Consider the following 18,573-nt stretch of genomic DNA (forward strand, 5'->3'; position numbering starts at 1 on the left):
CTGACTGTGCTCTAGAATTTTTGATAGAACCCGGTTTGGAAACTGTCAGGGCCCGGAGCTTTCCACGGGGCCATAGAGAAAAGGGCAGTATGAATTTCCTCCGGTGTGTACAGCACCGCCAACTCCTTTCGGTTCTGATCAGACATATATAGGAAAGAGTCCCGAGAGGCGAGTGTAACACGAGAGGGGGTATCCTCCGAATATAGCTCAGTAAAATGGTGAACAACCATGGTTTCAACCGAGCTCTGTCTCGAATCCAAGTCCCCTTAGCATCTTGAATTCCATCAATCTTGTTTCGTCTTCTGTGGATGATAGTTGAGGTGTGAAAAAAGTTTGTGTTTCTATCACCCTCGCGAAGCCACTAAACTCTCGACTTCTGCACCCAGAACATATCCTCTTGTTTGAGGATATTATTCAGTTCCTCCAATATTTTTCTTTCCAACTAAAGTAAACCCCTTGTATAACCTTCAGTTAACTTCTGTTGGACCCCAACAATTCTCGCGAAAACACAATTCTTCCGTTTGAAATTTTTTCCAAAATCATGCATATTCCAAGTGCTAAGCTTCGTGCTTAAATTCTGTAACTGATTCTGAAAAGTCTCTCTATTTTGCCACCACCGAGCTATCAAATGACGAAGAGCAGGAGCCTCAAGCCAAGCACTAATGAATCAAAAGGGCGTTTGAGGTTTTGGGGCACTCTGCTTCATTTCAATAAGAATCGGAACATGACCAGATTTGTTTCTTTGGAGACGACGCACAACCGCCTTAGGGAATCGATGCCTCCAGTCAATCGAACAAAGGCCTCGGTCAAGCCTGCAAGCAACCCAAGTTCTCAGAGTATTACCTTTGTACCAGGTGAAATAAGGTCCTACAAAGCCCATATCAATTAGGCCAAGATCCGCAATCCAATTAGCAAACATCATGCATCTATTAAGGACCTGAGCAGAGCCCCCCTGTTTTTCGCTTGATGTTCTGATGCAATTAAAGTCACCATAGAGCAGCCAGGGTTGATCAATTCTGTCACTTAAATCCCGCATAGTCTCGAAGAACATCCTTTGGAAGTGAAGTTGAGGGCGAACATAGACTGTAGTGAGAAGGAAATGTAAGTTTTGGAATTCCCCTTGCCTCATGGTTATCAGACTATGGATAAATTGAGGCTCCTGCTCTCGAATGTCAACTAGGATGAGGCTGTCATCCCAGAATGTCCAGATGCCACCACTGAATCCATCAATTTCCACTACAGCATAATTGGGAAAATGAAGCCAATCTCTCTAGCTCTTGAACCCGGTAGTCTTGGTTCCAAAAATAGTAGGTAATAAACCCAAACAATATGACAGAGGGAACGTTGTAACTCGGTACCACCTGCACCGAAACAATTCCTTGACATAATCTTCATTAGACAAATTAAAGGAATAGAATAGAGAGGCAAAAGCAAATCAATGCAGAGAGGTTGCTCCTCCGGAGGCATTTTCCTTTTGTCGGGCCCTGTCATAGAGAATTTTACTCAGTTTTTCATCACGTCAAGAAGCTGCAATAGTTAGAGGTCTAGTAAGATCTGCTGGTTGAAGTATTGATTGCATCTCTGGTTCTATTCGCATCCGCTTGCCCCGGCTCAGGTTGTCTTCTTCCGGTGGTTTTGGGAGAGGGTCTCCTTTTTCACACTCCATTGCATCTTCCTGGGGTATCTCAGCTAGACTAGCAAAGATATTTTGATTGAGTAGAGAAACATGCTCGATGGCTTGGATCGGTTTGGTTCCGGAGCTTCCAACATTTGTTTTTCCCGTTGCCCGATTCCCTCGAGTATTGCCGGTTCTATTCTGTTGGTCCCTTATAACGTAACAAGTTAGTTCCAAGGGGGGGGGATAGGAACTATTTAAAATTTTAGTACGTTAATGCTGACTTCTTTTTCTTTGAGAAAGGATTACACAGCGCGCTGAGTAAATTAAGACACTAGCTTAGTCAACTGGTGACTAAGTCAGCTTCTTTCTTTGAGTCAGGAGATAGCACTTGAGTCTATTCCTGAACTCAGATACTCAATACACACAACTCAGCGTGACCTCTTTACTTGGTCAGTTTTGTTTAAGCAAGCAATATATATATATTAAGGAGTTTAAGGTTAGAAAGATGTTACTCAGCATATTTATCCAGGTTCGGCCTCTAAGCCTACGTCCTGTCCCCGGAACACGTTCCGAGCTTTCGAATTCTCTACTGAGCTCTTTAACGGTAGAGCATCAAACCTTTTACAACTTAGAAGCTGAGTATAACAAGAGTACCTTCCTCTATACCTCTACTCACTCCTAATCTCTCACTGAGTACTATAACCGAGTACTCAACCTCTCCTTTCTAATCTCTATAAATGATAAAGATTTGTCCTAAACAACAATTGCTAAGACACCTTAGATGATTGAATAATCACTCTAGACTTTTACACGAAAGATATAGAATTTGGTGTAAGTATTTGCTTTGCTTTTTCTTAGAGAACTTCGAGTAGAATTTTGGTCAGCGTAATGGCTTGGTGAAGATCTGCATCGAATGAAGCAACTGAAAGGCCCTATTTATAGAGACGTCTGAGGTATTAGTCATTTCGAATTTCGAAATAACCATTGGAGGGAAACGGCTTCCTGTCGTTGTCACTCAGTCCTGCTCAGTGCTCTTTGCCAATCAGATTCAAGTATCTTCTGTCTTCGGTCAGTACTGAGCAGCTTTTAGTCAGTCCAGCAGAATGTCTCTCCATTTATGGTAAGGTCAACTAGACAGCTTTCTGTGTCTTCTGAACTTTACCCAAAGTAGAAATACTTTGTCTGGAAGTTGTTTTTGCTCAGCTGCTGTCTTGTACTCTTTGTCGATACAACTCAGCAGCTTCGTTCCGAAGTTGTTTAACGAAGGTCTTCTCGATCCTTCTTTTGCTGAGCTGCGTTTTGTACACAACGACAGCGTTTTGTACACGCGGGCCGAGTGGTCTTGATCTGTTTGACTTGGGCTTTGACTTCCGTATTGGGCTTTAAGCCTTTTAGTCTTTATGTCTTATAAACAATTTAACTCAACATTGAACAAACACATTAGTGTAATAAATCAAAGCATTTAAACTTAGCGTGTTTAGAATATATTTAATTTTACTTAAATAATTTTGTCAAATCAAAATCATGTGGAAATGTGTTTCAACATATTCGACTGTCTGGTCTGGTGATGACCGAATCCCTCAAAGTTTTGAGTCAAGGATTGTTTGCTTGCGGCTGAGGTAGCAAATGGGTTTGCTAAAGGCTGAATACCCACTGGAGGTAACTTCTCATTACTCTTATCCATTCCCCGTGTTCTCGGGTTTAATTTGCATCAGGGGACGATCATCCAGGGACCATAATCCTCAGTGGGGATTAGATGCACATTGGTTGAGGGGTTTTCAGTTGTGCCTTGTTCATCTCTATCTTCCTCTGTTCTGGATTCCATATCAGCCTGACCAAGAACTATGTTGCTTGTGATTGGAGGTGCTTTCGGTGGCAGGGCACTTGGCCAGCCACAATCCGACTTAAGGTGGCCGTATCTCCCGCAATTAGTGCAGGCAATATGGAGTCCCTCGTATTCCACTCGTTGTGTCTCTCCGTCAATATCAAATTGGGCAATTAGGGGTTGTTGGAGGTTAACTTCCACACAGACCCGAGCAAAGCGCCCTCGGGCTTTGAGAGCCGTGTTGTCATCTACTCTCACCGGTTTCCCCACTGTTTCAGCCATTCCTAGAAGAACATCGACATCATATAAGGGGAGGGGTAGTTGAGGGAACCTAACCCAAACCAAATATTTTTCTACACAAGCTTCGGAGGGGTTGAAATCGGCACACCATATTCTCACTGTTAGGTAGTGTCCTTGAACCAGCCAGGGACCATCATTAATAATGTGGTCACAATCCAGATCATTGTCAAATTGGACTAAGTGGAAACCCTCACCAAGATCCATCATATTGAAGCCTGCAATTGGATTCCACAATTCTATAGTTTTCTTTTGAAGAGCAACATACCCTAAATTCTTACCTAGTAGTTTTATGATCAAGCTTTTCCCCAGGGTTCGCTTAGCCTTTTCTTCACTCTGGATCGATGGTAACCCGTGGGTGCAGGGGGTTCGAGTCGGAAATATCGATATTGATCAGGCCTGCCGCGCGGAGATCTGTTCGAGTTCGTGGCAGTGATAACGTGCTTCTGGCTTCAACAATCTCTTTCCAAGATCTACGGGGGGCGTATGCGGTGAGGTTTAGCTGGGGGTTGAGAGCGTCAGACGGGATTGGGATCGGAGGTCGGAGACGAGGGGGGAGCAGCGTCGCCATTCAAGAAGAAAAAAAGGTTTAGAGTTAAAAATGTATTATTTGCATATGTTGAATTTTTTTCTTTAATCAATTTTTGATATGCTTTATTTCGTTTAATTAATTATTTTTTGTTTCGATGAAGATTAATATTATGGTGATTTGGCGATGGTTGAGACTAAGCTGTCAGACAATTAATTCAGAGCTCTGATTTTGAATTTGAAAATGATGATCTAGCAATACTTGGGTTGTCGTTATCGGGTATGACCAACTCATCATAACATATACTAATTCATTGTATATATCTAGCACTCCTAGGGGCGGCTCTTGAGGAATCGGTCTAGATATCTGCCTAGGGCTTCTGGTCTTTTTTTTAATTATAATATAATAATTATTAAAATCTTAATTTTAAAAAATTATTCTCAAAAATAATTATTATCCCTTATTTGAATATAATAGTAATATATATCAAATAAGAATTCAATCTGTTACAATAAAATCGAAAAAGTCGACAATAATAATACACATTATCTTTTTTTAACATATGAAGGTTCATTCAAAATTTATTTTATAATTTCTCTCTTAATAATAATAGAAATAAATTAAAATTTTAGGAATGTGGCTATTGAGATATAACGAATTTGACATTTACATATAATGAATTTGTTTAGGATAGATAAATTTCAACCCTCATTAACGAAAGATACAGAAAATACAAAATTTCAAATATTTTTTAGTGGTTAGAGCGTTAAAGACCGGAGGGTAGCCATAACATAAAATTGCACAAGAAAACACACACATATTTTTATTAATATATGATTTGCCAATTATTTATTGTTTATTTATCAAAATCATTATCCAATGATCGAGATAAACTAGTCGTATTATAATCATTATCCAACAATTAAAAATTGATAAATAAAATTGAACCATATATTATCTAATAACTTCATACAAATACATGTGTATTCAAAATGAAATTAAATTGCCTAAATTAATGCAGGAATGGAATTGAAATTAGTAGGAAAAATATATAAGGAAACTAATTAAATGTATTAAAGTAAATTAATTTTTTTTTTTTTTTTTGATAGTAAAGTAAATTAAATTGGAATAAGAGAAATAATAGGAGTTAAATTGAAATAACTTAAATTTGGGAGATCGATTCATAATGATTGAAAATTGCTAGGGCCAAATTGGAATAAGAGAACATGGGTATAAACTCCAGTCTTTAGACGAAAAAATCGCAGCCTCCATCTTCACACGGTCCGGCATGCTCCCTCTTCCTTGGCTGGGATTCGCACCTCCGACCGCCGCTCTCGTCTCCGTTCTCTTTCGCCGGTCTGTCCGACGTCCGGCGTTCGCCTACCGTAGCCGCCCCGGTTGAGGTAAGATTTTCATATTTAGTTTTTCGATCTTTGGTGTTTTATTTAGTTAGATCATAAATATGTATTTTTTCTTTGTTGAGATCCATGATTTTAATTTGAAGTTTATTTGGATCCATGATTTTGGAGTTTTGATTTTGTTATTTGTTTAGATCTAGAATGTAATTATTTTTTTTAGTTTGAGTTTTTGATTTTTCTGTTTGGGACCACCAGAAATCCCTCGCTGCATTTCATCGCCTACGCTCTAATATCTGTTTTCAATTTTTCAAAATTAACCCTAAATGTAATTAACTAACATTAAATTAGCCTACTAAATACTAATGATTAAGCAGCCTTATACCAGAAATCCGACGTTTTCTTAAATTTTTGCAATACTAATGAGTAAGCAGCCTTATACCAGAAATCCCTCCCAGCATTTCATCTGTTTTCAATTTCGTGTCATTCAGTTCATGTATATAGTATTAAATTAATCTAAATGGTATAGTTTGGAAAATCTAGGCTTATTAGAATCTTAAGGTGAAGAATGAAAACATTTTAAGACTTAAATTTAATAAGTCTAGATCAAACAGTGAATGACTAAATTCGTTTGGTCATTAAGGTCGTGTGAACATTCCTATGTATATAATTTGTAATTTTATAACAAAAATAGTACTAATATTTAACAATTTATTGAAAAAAAAAAGATGTTAATGGATAACCTAACAATAAAAATAAACAAAACAAACTGAAAAAACGTACACTGTGGTTAGAGAGAGGTGAATAGAAAAGAGATGCATCTGAAGAAGGCTTTATGGAGCTCTGGCTTGAAGGATAGATCAAAGGAATCAGATCCCCAGGCACAAGCGTCGGCCACAGCGGTTGATGATTTAATTAACTCATTGAACAAGAATCGATTGTACAGAGAAGTCACTCTTGCCCTCCGTACCAGTCTCAATGATGCTCGCGCCGAATTCTCTTTCCTCCGCCTCCGTGGACTCCGTTCCCTTCTTAACTTCCTCCGCTCCGTCGCTCAATCCGACTCCACCATCAACCTTTTCTGTCAAACCCAATCAATTCCTGAACTTCAAGGTTTGTTTGCTGAGATTTTCAATTTCTGTTGATTAATTAATCGTATTTGAGATTGATTCGTTTATCCTTGCTATGATCAGTGATTCCCGTTCTGTTTCGACATTCTCTCAAGGAGGCAGATGATTGCAAAGTGGAAAGTTTAAATCATATATTTGGAGTACAACCTCTTAAGATAGCGGGCCCTTCAACAGGTGCAGAGATTGCCATTGCACTTCGAGTTCTTGAAGGTTGTTGTCTCCTCCATAGAGAAAGCACCATATTGGCTCATCAGCATAAGGCTATTAAGGTGTTATTTCATGTTATTTTACTGGCTTTATATCATATAAATTGACTCAAGACTCTTTAATTGTTTAGGAATTTTGTCACCGAATTAACTGCTAAAATTGAGGAATTGAATCATCCAGATTTTTCTTTTGATCCTGCTGGACCAATGCATCCATCAATTTAACCAAATTTTAGTTATGCTTATCTATAATTTGAGTTTTTTCTGCTTGCAATCAATGACTGCAGGTATTGTTGCATATATTATCAGCTAGAGGTGCGCCGGAACAAGGTGCCTGTCTAGATGCTCTAATAGCAATATTGCTGGATTCATCATCCAATCAAATGGTATGTTATTGTTAATCTAGTAGGTTCTTTAATTTGATCAGTTTTAATTTCATCACTAGGTAGTTTAGTTTGTCGCTTCCCTATATTTTGCTGCAACATTATTTCAACCTAGGCTAATGTTATGGTTTAACTTTATTGGGTTTGTTCACATTTTTATTTGACCGTGAAGCCTCGTTTTACTTAAACAGCTTGTAAGTAAATCCATTCTTAGCTCTGAGTTTTAGGCCAATCTCAAAAAGTTTCTAAACTTATTGGTAATAGTTGTTTTATTTGCAATTGCAACTGATTTATGTAAGCTCATGAAAGAAACTGGTCTTATAACAGTTATGGAAATTGGAATGGATGTAAGACATAAGAATTTGCTTTCTGAACATTCTTTGGATATGAATTAATGAACAAATGCTTTTACAATATTCCAAATAGTATTTTAAGTTGAGTAATTATAATATAGTACATTAAGCAAAGACATAGATTTATTCATGTCCAGATGGAAGCTGAATGGCTATGCTGCTATTACTATTAGCACTAGTGTATGTACATATGTCCTTTTCAAGGTTATATTAGGTGATAATTCCACATTTTATTGTTCTTTTAGTAGCTTATACTGTGTTGAATTACATAGTGTGTTGCTACTAGTATGTTCTGTGCTGCAATTGCATTCCAGTTTGTTTGATGGGTGAAAAATTGTAGTCATCCTATCCTATGGCAAAATTAACATATCTCATCTTGCATTTGGGGAGGTTTCTTTGTTTCAATTTCTGAATGAAAAGAATTTGAGACTTCTGTTTCGTTTCTGGTTTATGGAAACTGCTTGTAGTTGTAGGTTTGATGATTAACGTAATTGGAGCTGAACCAATTCTTCCTTCATAAACTAAGTTAGAAAGTTCTGTTATAGGGACCAAGTGTAATCCTCATCATTTAATGAAATTTGAGACTTGTTTGATTGACGAGCTTGCTTTTCATTGAGCTGCTTACTGCACAAGTCTGGTTTCATATATGCATAACGAGTTATCCTCTTACGTATTTGCATACATATTTGCATTTATTACAAGCCTTTTGAGAAGCATGAAAGCAGATCTAGGACGGTTAAATGTCTTGGAAGTTTTAAGTGCAGTGCAGTTGTATACAAAACACTGTTCCTTTCCCAGCAAAAGGGAATCATTACATTGCTTGATTGAGAAAACCTGGTCTTTATCAAACATCTCAATCTGTTGTATTAATATTTGTTCAGGATTTTGAGGTTTGTAATGGTATCGAGGAAGTGACTATACTAATTAGGGACAAGCAAGTAGATGAAAATCTCAGGTATATTAATTTCATCGATTCATATTCCTTCCCTTTATTTTTATTTTTTGTTTTACATTCTAATCTATTGTGGGATTAATTTGTGACCCGCATTGTACGATGTGGTTCATGTAGTATTTTGTGTTATCTTGAACACCACTTAGGAAAAGAAAATGGCATAAGGTACTAAAATAACCTCAAGGTTTTTGGGGAAGGGCTAATTTAGCCCCCACATATAAAACAGTATAATTTCAGTCTCGAAGTTTATCAAATGGCGCAATTAAAACTAACGAAACCCCTCTACACCTAGACGCCATGTCATACTTCCACCAACATCAAATGTTGGATTCTAGGTGTAGAGGGGTTAACGATGACCTCCAAATGTATATCAAATGACCTCTCTTTCTCTCTCTCTCTCCTCTTGATATTCACACTATAAATGGAAAACGCAATCATTCTAAATTTGTGAAATGGAGTTTTCCGTATTCCTCCTTTTCAATTGAAGTTCGAATCCCAATTTTTTGTGTACATGAAATGTTTGGAGTTGTTCAAAAGAAATTCGAAGACCAGATTTTTTTCAATCACTTTTATCACTCCAACGCTGTGCTGCAAATCTCTATCTCTCAATAACTTAGTACGCATATGTGGCAGCTGGGGCGAGATTGGTAATCTAACCTTATTTCATGTAAAGTAACCAATAAGCATATGATTATTTCCCTTTTTTCAGTGGAGACTCAGGGGAAGTTTTTAAGAACATGACTTGGTCAAGTGTCTGTCAGTTAGGCAATGCCTCAGCCACGTAGTAGAAGTCTTAAAATTTCAGTAATAAGATCAAAGTTCAATGTTCATCTTTTCTTAATAAGGTCGATCTATATTTTGCAATTCAGACTAATAAAAGTAGAATGATTTCATCTTTTGCTAGGTTAAAGTGTGGGGAGTTCTTGCTGCTACTCATCGGCCATGTTAATGGGAGGGAAGGCCCTCCAATGGTTAGCATACATGAAGACATAAGGCGACTTCTTGGTGAGAAATCGGCATCTTTGATATGGGCAGCCAGTCAATTTGGCTCAACCCTTGACCCAGAGCAGAGACTTACTGCCTTGCATATTCAAGCTGGTAGAGTCCTTGAGTCACTAGATATGTATTAATGAATACATCTCTTAACATTGTTGTTTTGTAGCATCTTTCTTGTGTTGATTAGAAGTTGCAAATAGGTTCTCTCTGTACCCTTTAGTTCAACATATTCAGTTAGTAGGTTAGAGCAGATCCTAATCCTAGTGCATATTAATTTGTTGTATCACATCCTAATTGAGAGAATATAAAAACTTATTTTTGTTTTAAACCGAGTATTTTTACTAACGGAAATTTGATCATTAATTAATAGTACATCATAAAAGAGCTCCGGAGGTAAATCCCCAAAAATAATGTCAAGCCTAAAATAAGACATTCTTACTAGCGTATAGGCAATTTTATTCGTTGAACCAACATAAAATAGTTGTTTTAAAAGAATTTGGCAAAGAATTTTGTCGTCTATAAAAAAAATTGTCACCAAAATATTAAATATATGACAATATATTAATAATGTCACTATAATAATTAAAATATGACGCACTTGATAATCACTAGGGCCGTTCCTAGGCATGGGCATGAGGGGCACCTGTCATGCCTAAGGGGCACCTGTCCAGAGCCCAAATGTATATTTTATAAAAAAAATATATAAAAATTAAATCTCAAAAGATGCAGCGACAATAATTCTAAGTATAAAAACTCAATACACATTCACGACTCACTCAAAAGTAACATTTTTATAAAAAAATACTAGTAAAATGTTACATTTACGTTTAGAACATATTGATGTATAATGATTTTGTATCTAAAAATGCTCGTAGAAAATGTTTTATATCACTAACTCGTAATTAAAGCGAAATAAAACGGTTCGTTTTCCTATGAAATTAGATGTTTTTATTAGATCCCTTGTTAAGTTTAATAAAAAAGTGTTATTTCAAACAATTTTTCTTTTACATAATTGACGTTTCTACTTTGTTTTTTTACGTTTATTTATTAGGTGCTTCATTTGCTACTTCGCCCCTAGGTCTAAAAAATCTCAACATCGGCTCTGATAATCAATATATTAAATTGTTTTTTAAGACGATTATATATTGTTATAAAAATATTATATTTTATGACGATATAAAAAAAATCATAAACTGACTATTTATAGTTTATAAGAGTAAGACAATGTAGTCATACCTAACAGTCACTAAGATCAATATATAAGAAAAAGTAGTCCTAATAAGAATAAAACTAACCTTCCTATTTGTGGGGGATAAAGGTTGTTTCAATTTGATTTTATTTTTAATTTTATTAAATTAAAAACGATTATGAGAATTTAAAATAAGTAAAAGACTGGTTTATAAACCATTATTTTTGTAACGCTGAAACCTTTAATTGTCCTTATATTTGTAACTTACAACCATTGTAACATTAGAATCTTTATTTTCCCTTTATATACAATGTTGTTGTTTTTTTAAGAAATAAGTTAAAAAAAACAAAAACGTGTATATACATAATGAATAGTAAATTATTCTTTTGTTCGATCTGCGATTTTATTGCGATTATAACTTCTACATACGATTCAAGTTTGGCTATGTTTATGTTGTATCCTCGAGATAATAGCCAATTCCAGCTAAATATGTCTTAAAGAAATGATATAATTAGACTTCTTATTCTGTTCTACTTTCGGTTCGTCAAAAGGTTCAAATATATTTCATGATTTCAATTGATTTCTTGTACTTTCAAATTCATAATAATTTTTTATGTTTATTTAATTATTGTATTTCTACATTATTGTCTTTTTAAATTAATAATTTTTAACACTTATTATCCGTTAAAAGGAATTCTAAACAAATAGAAAAGTCTTGTATATGTGAGTAAAACACATTACCATAAAATCTTAACTAAAATAACATTGTAGTATCTCGAATAAGATAAAAATTTCTATGGAATTTCGTACCACTTATTTGTTCTGGATGGAAAGTCTTGTGTATGGGAGTAAAACACATTACGATAAAATCTTAATTAACATAAGACTGCTGCATCTTGAATAAGATAAAAGTTTTTATGAAATTTCGTACCACTTATTTAGTTATTGTATTCCTATATTATTGTTTTTATAAAATTAATAAATTTTTTTAAAAAAAGTTGTGCGCAATGCACTTATATTAAACAAAGGAAGATACGATAAAGTCTTAATTAACATAAAACTGATGTATCTTGAATAAGATAAAAGTTTTTATGGAATTCCGTACCACTTATTTAATTATTATCTTCCTATATTATTGTCTTTTAAAATTAAGAATTTTTAAGCTTATTATCCCTTAATAAAGAAATCCTAATTTTTAACACTTATTAAAAAAAAGTCTTGTGTATAAGAGTAAGCCACATTACTATAAAATCTTAATTAAAATAAGATTGCGGTATCTTCAAGTTTCTATGGCATTTCGTACCACTGATTTAATTATTTTATTCCAATATTATTCTCTTTTAAATTAATTTTTTGTAACACTTATTATTTGCTATAAAAAGGAATCCTAAACAAGTTAGAAAATTCTTGTGTATGAGAGTAAAACACATTACCCTAAGATCTTAATTAGAATAAAATTGTTTTATTGTAAATAAGATAAAAGTTTATGTGGAATTCCGTACCGTTTATTTGTTCCGGATGGAAATATTCGATACAGATTTACAAATCGAATCGGATGGTAAAATCCAGTATTATTATCACTAATTAAAGATTTTACAAGCCCCCTTCAATCATACATGACATGGCAATATTTAAATGAAAAATTACTCTAATATCTTAATTAGAATAAGGTTGTAGTATATTAAATAAGATAAAGGTTCAGATGGTTGTAGTATTTTTTAATTAGAATAACGTTTTTATGAAATTTCGTAGCATTTATTTCTTCCGGATGGAAAGTTTCGAAATAAGATAAAGATTCGGTATTACTATCACTAATTATGATTTTACAGGCCTTCTCCTTCGGGACAATTACTAAACTAGCCACTTTTAGGGGTTAGTTTATATTTCTAGCCTCTTTCAATTTTTTTTACAAAACTAACCTATTTCAACAGACAACTTCCAACTTTGCCCTCATATTCTTCCTAAACAGAACTTCGTGTCTTTCCCTCTCTTTCTCTCGAGCTCTCTCTCTCTAAAGAACAGAACAATCTACAGAACGACTACGAATACTACAACAATCAATCCAACCCACAGTTCATACAACAATATTTCTACAATCATGTAAGTTTTTCATTGATTTCTACGAATACTACAACAATCAATCCAGCCCATAGTTCAGAACTTCGTGTCTTTCTCTCTCTCTCTCTCTCGCTCTCTCTCTCTTCCTTTTTCATGTTTTTTCTGGTCGTGCGAACCCGAAAACAGTGGCATTATTGTCTAAAAATGCATTTTAGTTGGAATATCAGTTTCAGATTTTTCTCCGACAGTGTCGATATTTGTCGATTTCTAATCAATATCGACAAGTATGATGATATAGCATCGTATCGATATTGGTCGACCAATATCGACAAATATCGACCAATATCGATATCGACCAATATCGACACGATGCTATATTGTCATATCCGTCGATATTGATCAGAAATCGACAGATATCAATACTGTCGGGGGAAAATCTAAAACTGATATTCCAACCAAAATGCATTTTTAGACAACAATACCACTGTTTTTGGGGTTCTCATGACCAGGAAAAACATGGAAAAGGAAGAGAAACAATATACATTGGGTTGTAGAGAAACAATCTGCTAGATCTTAACGATGAATGAACTAAGCTTTAAATCTTTTCAGTGATTGTAGAAATCTTGTTGTATGAACTGTGGGTTTGATTGATTGTTGTAGTATTTGTAGTCGTTCTGTAGATTGTTCTGTTCTTTAAAGAGAGAGAGAGCGTGAGAGAAAGAGAGGGAAAGACATGAAATTCTATTTAGGAAGAAGACGATGACAGTTGGAAGTTGTCTGTTGAAATAGGTTAGTTTTGTAAAAAAATTTGAAAGAGGCTAGAAATATAAACTAACCTCCTAAAAGTGGTTAGTTTAGTAATTATCTCTTTCTCATTCTATCATATATGATGTGGCAATATTGAATTGGCGTAAATTTTTTTAAAGTAAACTTCATTAATGAGTCGTAACCCGGTAAAGTTCAACGTGGAGAAAGAAATAAAGTTGGGTAATTAATTGGTGTAAGTTTTATTTAACCCTAAATAAGCGAAAATTGGTGTCCAATAGGATGAAGGAGAATTTTCGTACGAGTCAAAGACCAAAAAGGCTATTTTAGTAAAATAAAAAAAATTGCGGAACCTCAACATCATCAGGACTATTAATGAAAGTTATAACCTGGAATTGCTTTAGTGCAGGCGGCACTGAGTTTCTGCATAGTGCTCTGCATCTTCTCCGAGTTTATGATCCTGATGTTTTTGTTTTATTGGAACTTCGACTGCCCGGGGATCGGGCAAATACCATGTGTGGTAGATTAAATTTCACTAATGTAGAAATCGCTGAAGCCGAGGGATTTAGTAAGGGCATTTGGGTGTTCTGGCAGAGGGAACGTCTCACGTTGACCGTCTTGTCAGTCAATCAGCAATTTCTCCATACGAGGGTTTGTTACTTAGGGGGAGATCAGCATAATGTCAGCTTTGAAGCTACTTTTGTGTATACTCGCCCACAGATGATATTTAAATGAAAATGCATGGAGGACTTGGCAAAGGTGCAGGCAGATATGAGAAGTCCATGGGTGCTTATTGTTGATTTTAATTGCATTAAATCTGCTGAAGAAAAACAGGGAGGCTCAAATCGTATTCTAGATCGGGTCACTCTGTTTGCAAATTGGATTAATCAAATGGAGTTAATCAATTTGGGTTTTCAGGGGCCACAATTTACCTGGTATAAAGGGTCTTCGGTCAAAACAAGAGTTGCCTGTAGACTTGACCATACGCTGAGTAAACTGATATGGAGAAGTAACTTTCCTGAAGCAACTGTTCATCATCTACCTCGTAACCGATCAGACCACTGTCCGATTATGCTTTGTCTCGAGAACCCGAAGACTGAGCATATGAATAGACCATTTCATTTCATTGCGTCATGGCTGCAACATGGTAATTTTCAAGCTTTTTTTAATGAGGTTTGGTCAAAAAGCTCAGGAATAAGGGATGGGTTGGCTGATTTTATCCCGCAAGTAAAGGGTTGGAACCAAACAGTCTTTGGGAACTTGGCTCATAGAAAGAAAAGAGTGTTTGGCAGAACTGATGGAGTGCAAAAGGCTTTGGATGATAGACCTACTGGAGGGCTACTCCGACTAGAGTATAAATTGCAAGCGGATTTGGATGAACTTCTGTTATAGGAGGAGACTCTTTGGTTGCAAAAGTCACGAGTTACATGGCTTAATGCAGGGGACCGAAATACCTCTTTCTTCCATCTTTCTACTCTGATCCGGAGATGAAAAAATAAGATTGAAGGTTTGAGGGATGCAAACGGTATTTGGGTTTGGCAGGTGGAAGCGGTTAAAAGTCTTGTAGTTGATCACTTTAAAGGGTTGTATTCGGAGGACCCGACTCCTCGAGCTTCACTCCATACAATTATGAATTTTCCTGACATTGGGAATCAGAATTTATCTAAGCTAAACAGGATTTTTGTGCCTGAAGAGGTCCATTGAGCGATTTTTGACATGGCTTCTCTCAAAGCTCCCGGGCCTGATGGTTATCAAGCGCTCTTTTACCAAAAAATATGGCCTCGGCTTGGAGACCAGGTTTGTGAGTTTGTTGTGCAGACTTTGAATTCAGGGGTTATTGATGCTGGGTTGAGTGAAACTTTTATCTCTGTCATTCCAAAAGTCATGCACCCGGAATATATTACTTAATTTCAACCAATTAGTTTGTGTAATGTGCTTTATAAAGCAGTCACAAAGTGCATTGTGAATCGTCTAAAGCCCCTTATGTGCAGTTTAATTAGCCCAACGTGAAGTAGCTTTATTCTAGGAAAAAGTATTTCAGATAATATCATTTTGGTTAAGGAAGCAATTCACACTCTGCAACGTAAGAAAGGGAGAAAGGGATGCATGGTTCTGAAGCTTAATCTTGAAAAGGCCTATGATCGGATCAGTTGGCAATTTTTTAAGGAGACACTAGAGTTAGTAGGTCTGAATGCTCACTGGGTGACTCTTATTATGAACTGTGTGGCAGCTTCATCCATGTAGGTACTATGGAATGGGGAGTGTTTGCCACAATTTCGTCCGACAAGGGGACTCATCCAAGGGGATTCGCTTTCTCCTTATCTTTTTATGTTATGCTTTGAGCGCCTAAACCATCTAATTAAGGATGCAATTGTTTGTAAAATTTGGATACCTGTTAAACTGTCAAACAGGGGACCTTTACTCTCCCATGTGTTCTTTGCAGATGATATAGTTTTATTTACAGAAGCTTCTACTGCTCAAGCTGTTGTTGTAAAGAATGTAATCAATTTCTTCTGTGATTGCTCTGGACAAAAGGTTAGTTTGGCAAAGTGTAGAGTCTTCTTTTCATCTAATGTCTCTTCTCACTCCAATCGAGCTATATGGGATGTGTTGGGGTTTGAGAAGATGAATAACTTGGGGACTTACCTAGGTATGCCTTTGCTACACTCTAGGGTGAATAAGGAGACCTACAGACACATAATGAGCAAGGTCATGCTACGTATGGCTGGATGGAAAGCTAAGTGTCTCTCTTTAGCTGTTGATCAGATCAATTACATCCTCCATACCGACTTATTCGATGCAAACGGTAATCTTACCCACTGGAATTTGTTTGAAATTGGACAAATGTAATCGGGATTTCCTCTGGGGTTCTTCTTCAGATCATTCGAAGGTACACCTGGTAAACTGGAGTAAAGTGTGTCTCCCAAAGGTAAATGGGGGCCTCAACATTATGACTACTAAGGAAGCTAATATTGCGATAGTGGCGAAACTCTTCTGGCGGGTTTTAACTGACCATGAATCGATGTGGGTCAGGTGTCTAAAAGCAAATTATTGTGCTATTAGAGAGGGACTGGATCTGTTCAAGGCCAAGAACTCGCAATCTAATATATGGAGGAGCATTGTGATAGGATCAAGTCTTTTGGCTAAAGGGATTGGTCGGGTTGTTTAGAATGGGAAGAAAACTCTCTTCTGGAAGGACATTTGGTGTGGAGAGGATCGTTTGCTTGATAAAGCTATTTTTGATATTCCTGCAAATTGGCTGAACCGCACAGTGGCGGATTATTGGCGAGGGTCGTCATGGGATTGGCATGCTCTAAGGGCACTGCTCCCTGAACGCCTGCTGATGGAAATTGCTTCTGTGGTTATTCTTCCGGAAACGACGAATACTGGTGACTGGTGTTGGAGATTCTAAAAAACAGACCAGTACACTGTTACTACTGGTTTTGATTTACTTAAAAGCACTGTTGATGGGAGCAGCAATAGTAATCCTCGTATGGAAGTTTGGTCTTCGGCCAAATTATGGGCAGTGGTTTGGCGTCTTGAGATTCCTGAACGGGTTCACAGCTTCATATAGTTAACTGGGCACAACAGACTGCTGTGTAATGAAAATAAGAAGGTACGACACCTTACAGATTGTTTGGAATGTACTGAGTGTGGTGAAGCGGAGAGTCAAATACATGTTTTGCGCAATTGTCCACGGTAGAAATATGGCTCAAATTCATTCCAATAACTCATCGTACCTGGTTTTTTTAATATGGATTGCAGTGATTGGCTTTGGGAGAATTTAACTTATATGGGTGTGTATGATGGTATCCCCTGGTCATGTCTATTTTTAATATGCGTGTGGTGGATTTGGAAATGTCATTGTCAAATGGTGTTTGAAGATGTGAAGTGGGTACGAGATAAGGCGGTATTCGTCATGGCTCGAGCGAAGGAAGTCATAAATGCACTTTTTTGCTAGTAAATGTTGTGTGTGCTAAAAGTAGGGATATTTGGATTCGGTGGTACTCTCCAAACCCATCATGGATTAAGGTAAATACTGATGGTGCCAGTAAAAGGAATCCAGGCACAACATCTTCTAGGGGTCTAATCAGGGATGAGCAGGGGCACTGGAGATGTGGATTTATGGTTAATCTCGACATTTGTACGGCTGTATTAGCCGAGCTTTGGGGTCTTTACTTTGGGCTTAAAATGGCTTGGGATAGAGGTTACAGAAGGGTCCAAGTGGAGCTTGATTCACAGACTGTTCTTGCAATGATACATGGGGAAACTGGCAGGCACCACCGATTAGCTTGGCTGTTGACGAGATGTCAGGAGTACATGAGGTGAGATTGGAAGCTGAGGCTGATTCATACGTTACGTGAAGGTAATCAGGCTGCTGACTGGATGGCAAACTTCATATGGTCATTTCCTTTGGGTCATCACGAGTGTGATGTGCCTCATGTAGGCCTCCCGACTATTCTTTGTGAGTATCGGCTTGGCCGATACTCACATAGGATGGATTGTTAATTAGTTTTTCTTTCTTTGTTTTGTTTGGGTTGCACCCTCCTCCGATTACCAAAAAAAAAGTTTTATGTACGGGAGTAAAACACATTACCATAAAATCTTGATTAAAATAAGAATGAAGTGTCTTGAATAAGAGAAAAGTTTCTATAGAATTTCGCACCACTTATTTATTCCGTACCACTTATTTAATTATTGTCTTTCTATATTATTGTCTTTTTAAATTAATAATTTTTAACATTTATTATCCCTTAAGAAATGAATCCTAATTTTTAACACTTATAAAAAAAAAAGTTTTGTGTATAAGAGTAAACCTAGTTACCATAAAATCTTAACTAAAATAAGATCGCAGTATCTTGAATAAGATACAAGTTTCTATAGAATTTCTTACTATTGATTTAATTATTTCATTCC

General features: G+C 36.4%; 1 protein-coding gene across 1 annotated transcript; it reads left to right on the forward strand.

Moving 5' to 3' along the window:
- The first annotated feature begins 5,479 nt into the window (after nt 1-5,479).
- On the forward strand, nt 5,480-9,972 carry LOC136208961 (uncharacterized). Its single transcript, XM_066000269.1, has 6 exons — nt 5,480-5,672; nt 6,419-6,737; nt 6,818-7,023; nt 7,248-7,346; nt 8,578-8,651; nt 9,553-9,972. Exons 2-6 carry the CDS (start codon nt 6,440-6,442, stop codon nt 9,776-9,778), a joined length of 903 nt encoding a protein of 300 aa, XP_065856341.1. The 5' UTR covers nt 5,480-5,672; nt 6,419-6,439; the 3' UTR covers nt 9,779-9,972.
- Nucleotides 9,973-18,573: the final 8,601 nt, after the last annotated feature.

This window comes from Euphorbia lathyris, chromosome 10 (genome assembly GCF_963576675.1).
Source record: "Euphorbia lathyris chromosome 10, ddEupLath1.1, whole genome shotgun sequence".
Lineage (NCBI taxonomy): Eukaryota > Viridiplantae > Streptophyta > Magnoliopsida > Malpighiales > Euphorbiaceae > Euphorbia > Euphorbia lathyris.

Excerpts from the sequence above, each read along its gene's own strand:
- LOC136208961 (XM_066000269.1), top strand. The coding sequence starts at position 6,440 with ATGCATCTGAAGAAGGCTTTATGGAGCTCTGGCTTGAAGGATAGATCA. Across the intron at positions 6,738-6,817 it reads ATCAATTCCTGAACTTCAAG|TGATTCCCGTTCTGTTTCGA; the intron begins GTTTGTTTGCTG and ends TGCTATGATCAG. Across the intron at positions 7,024-7,247 it reads ATCAGCATAAGGCTATTAAG|GTATTGTTGCATATATTATC; the intron begins GTGTTATTTCAT and ends CAATGACTGCAG.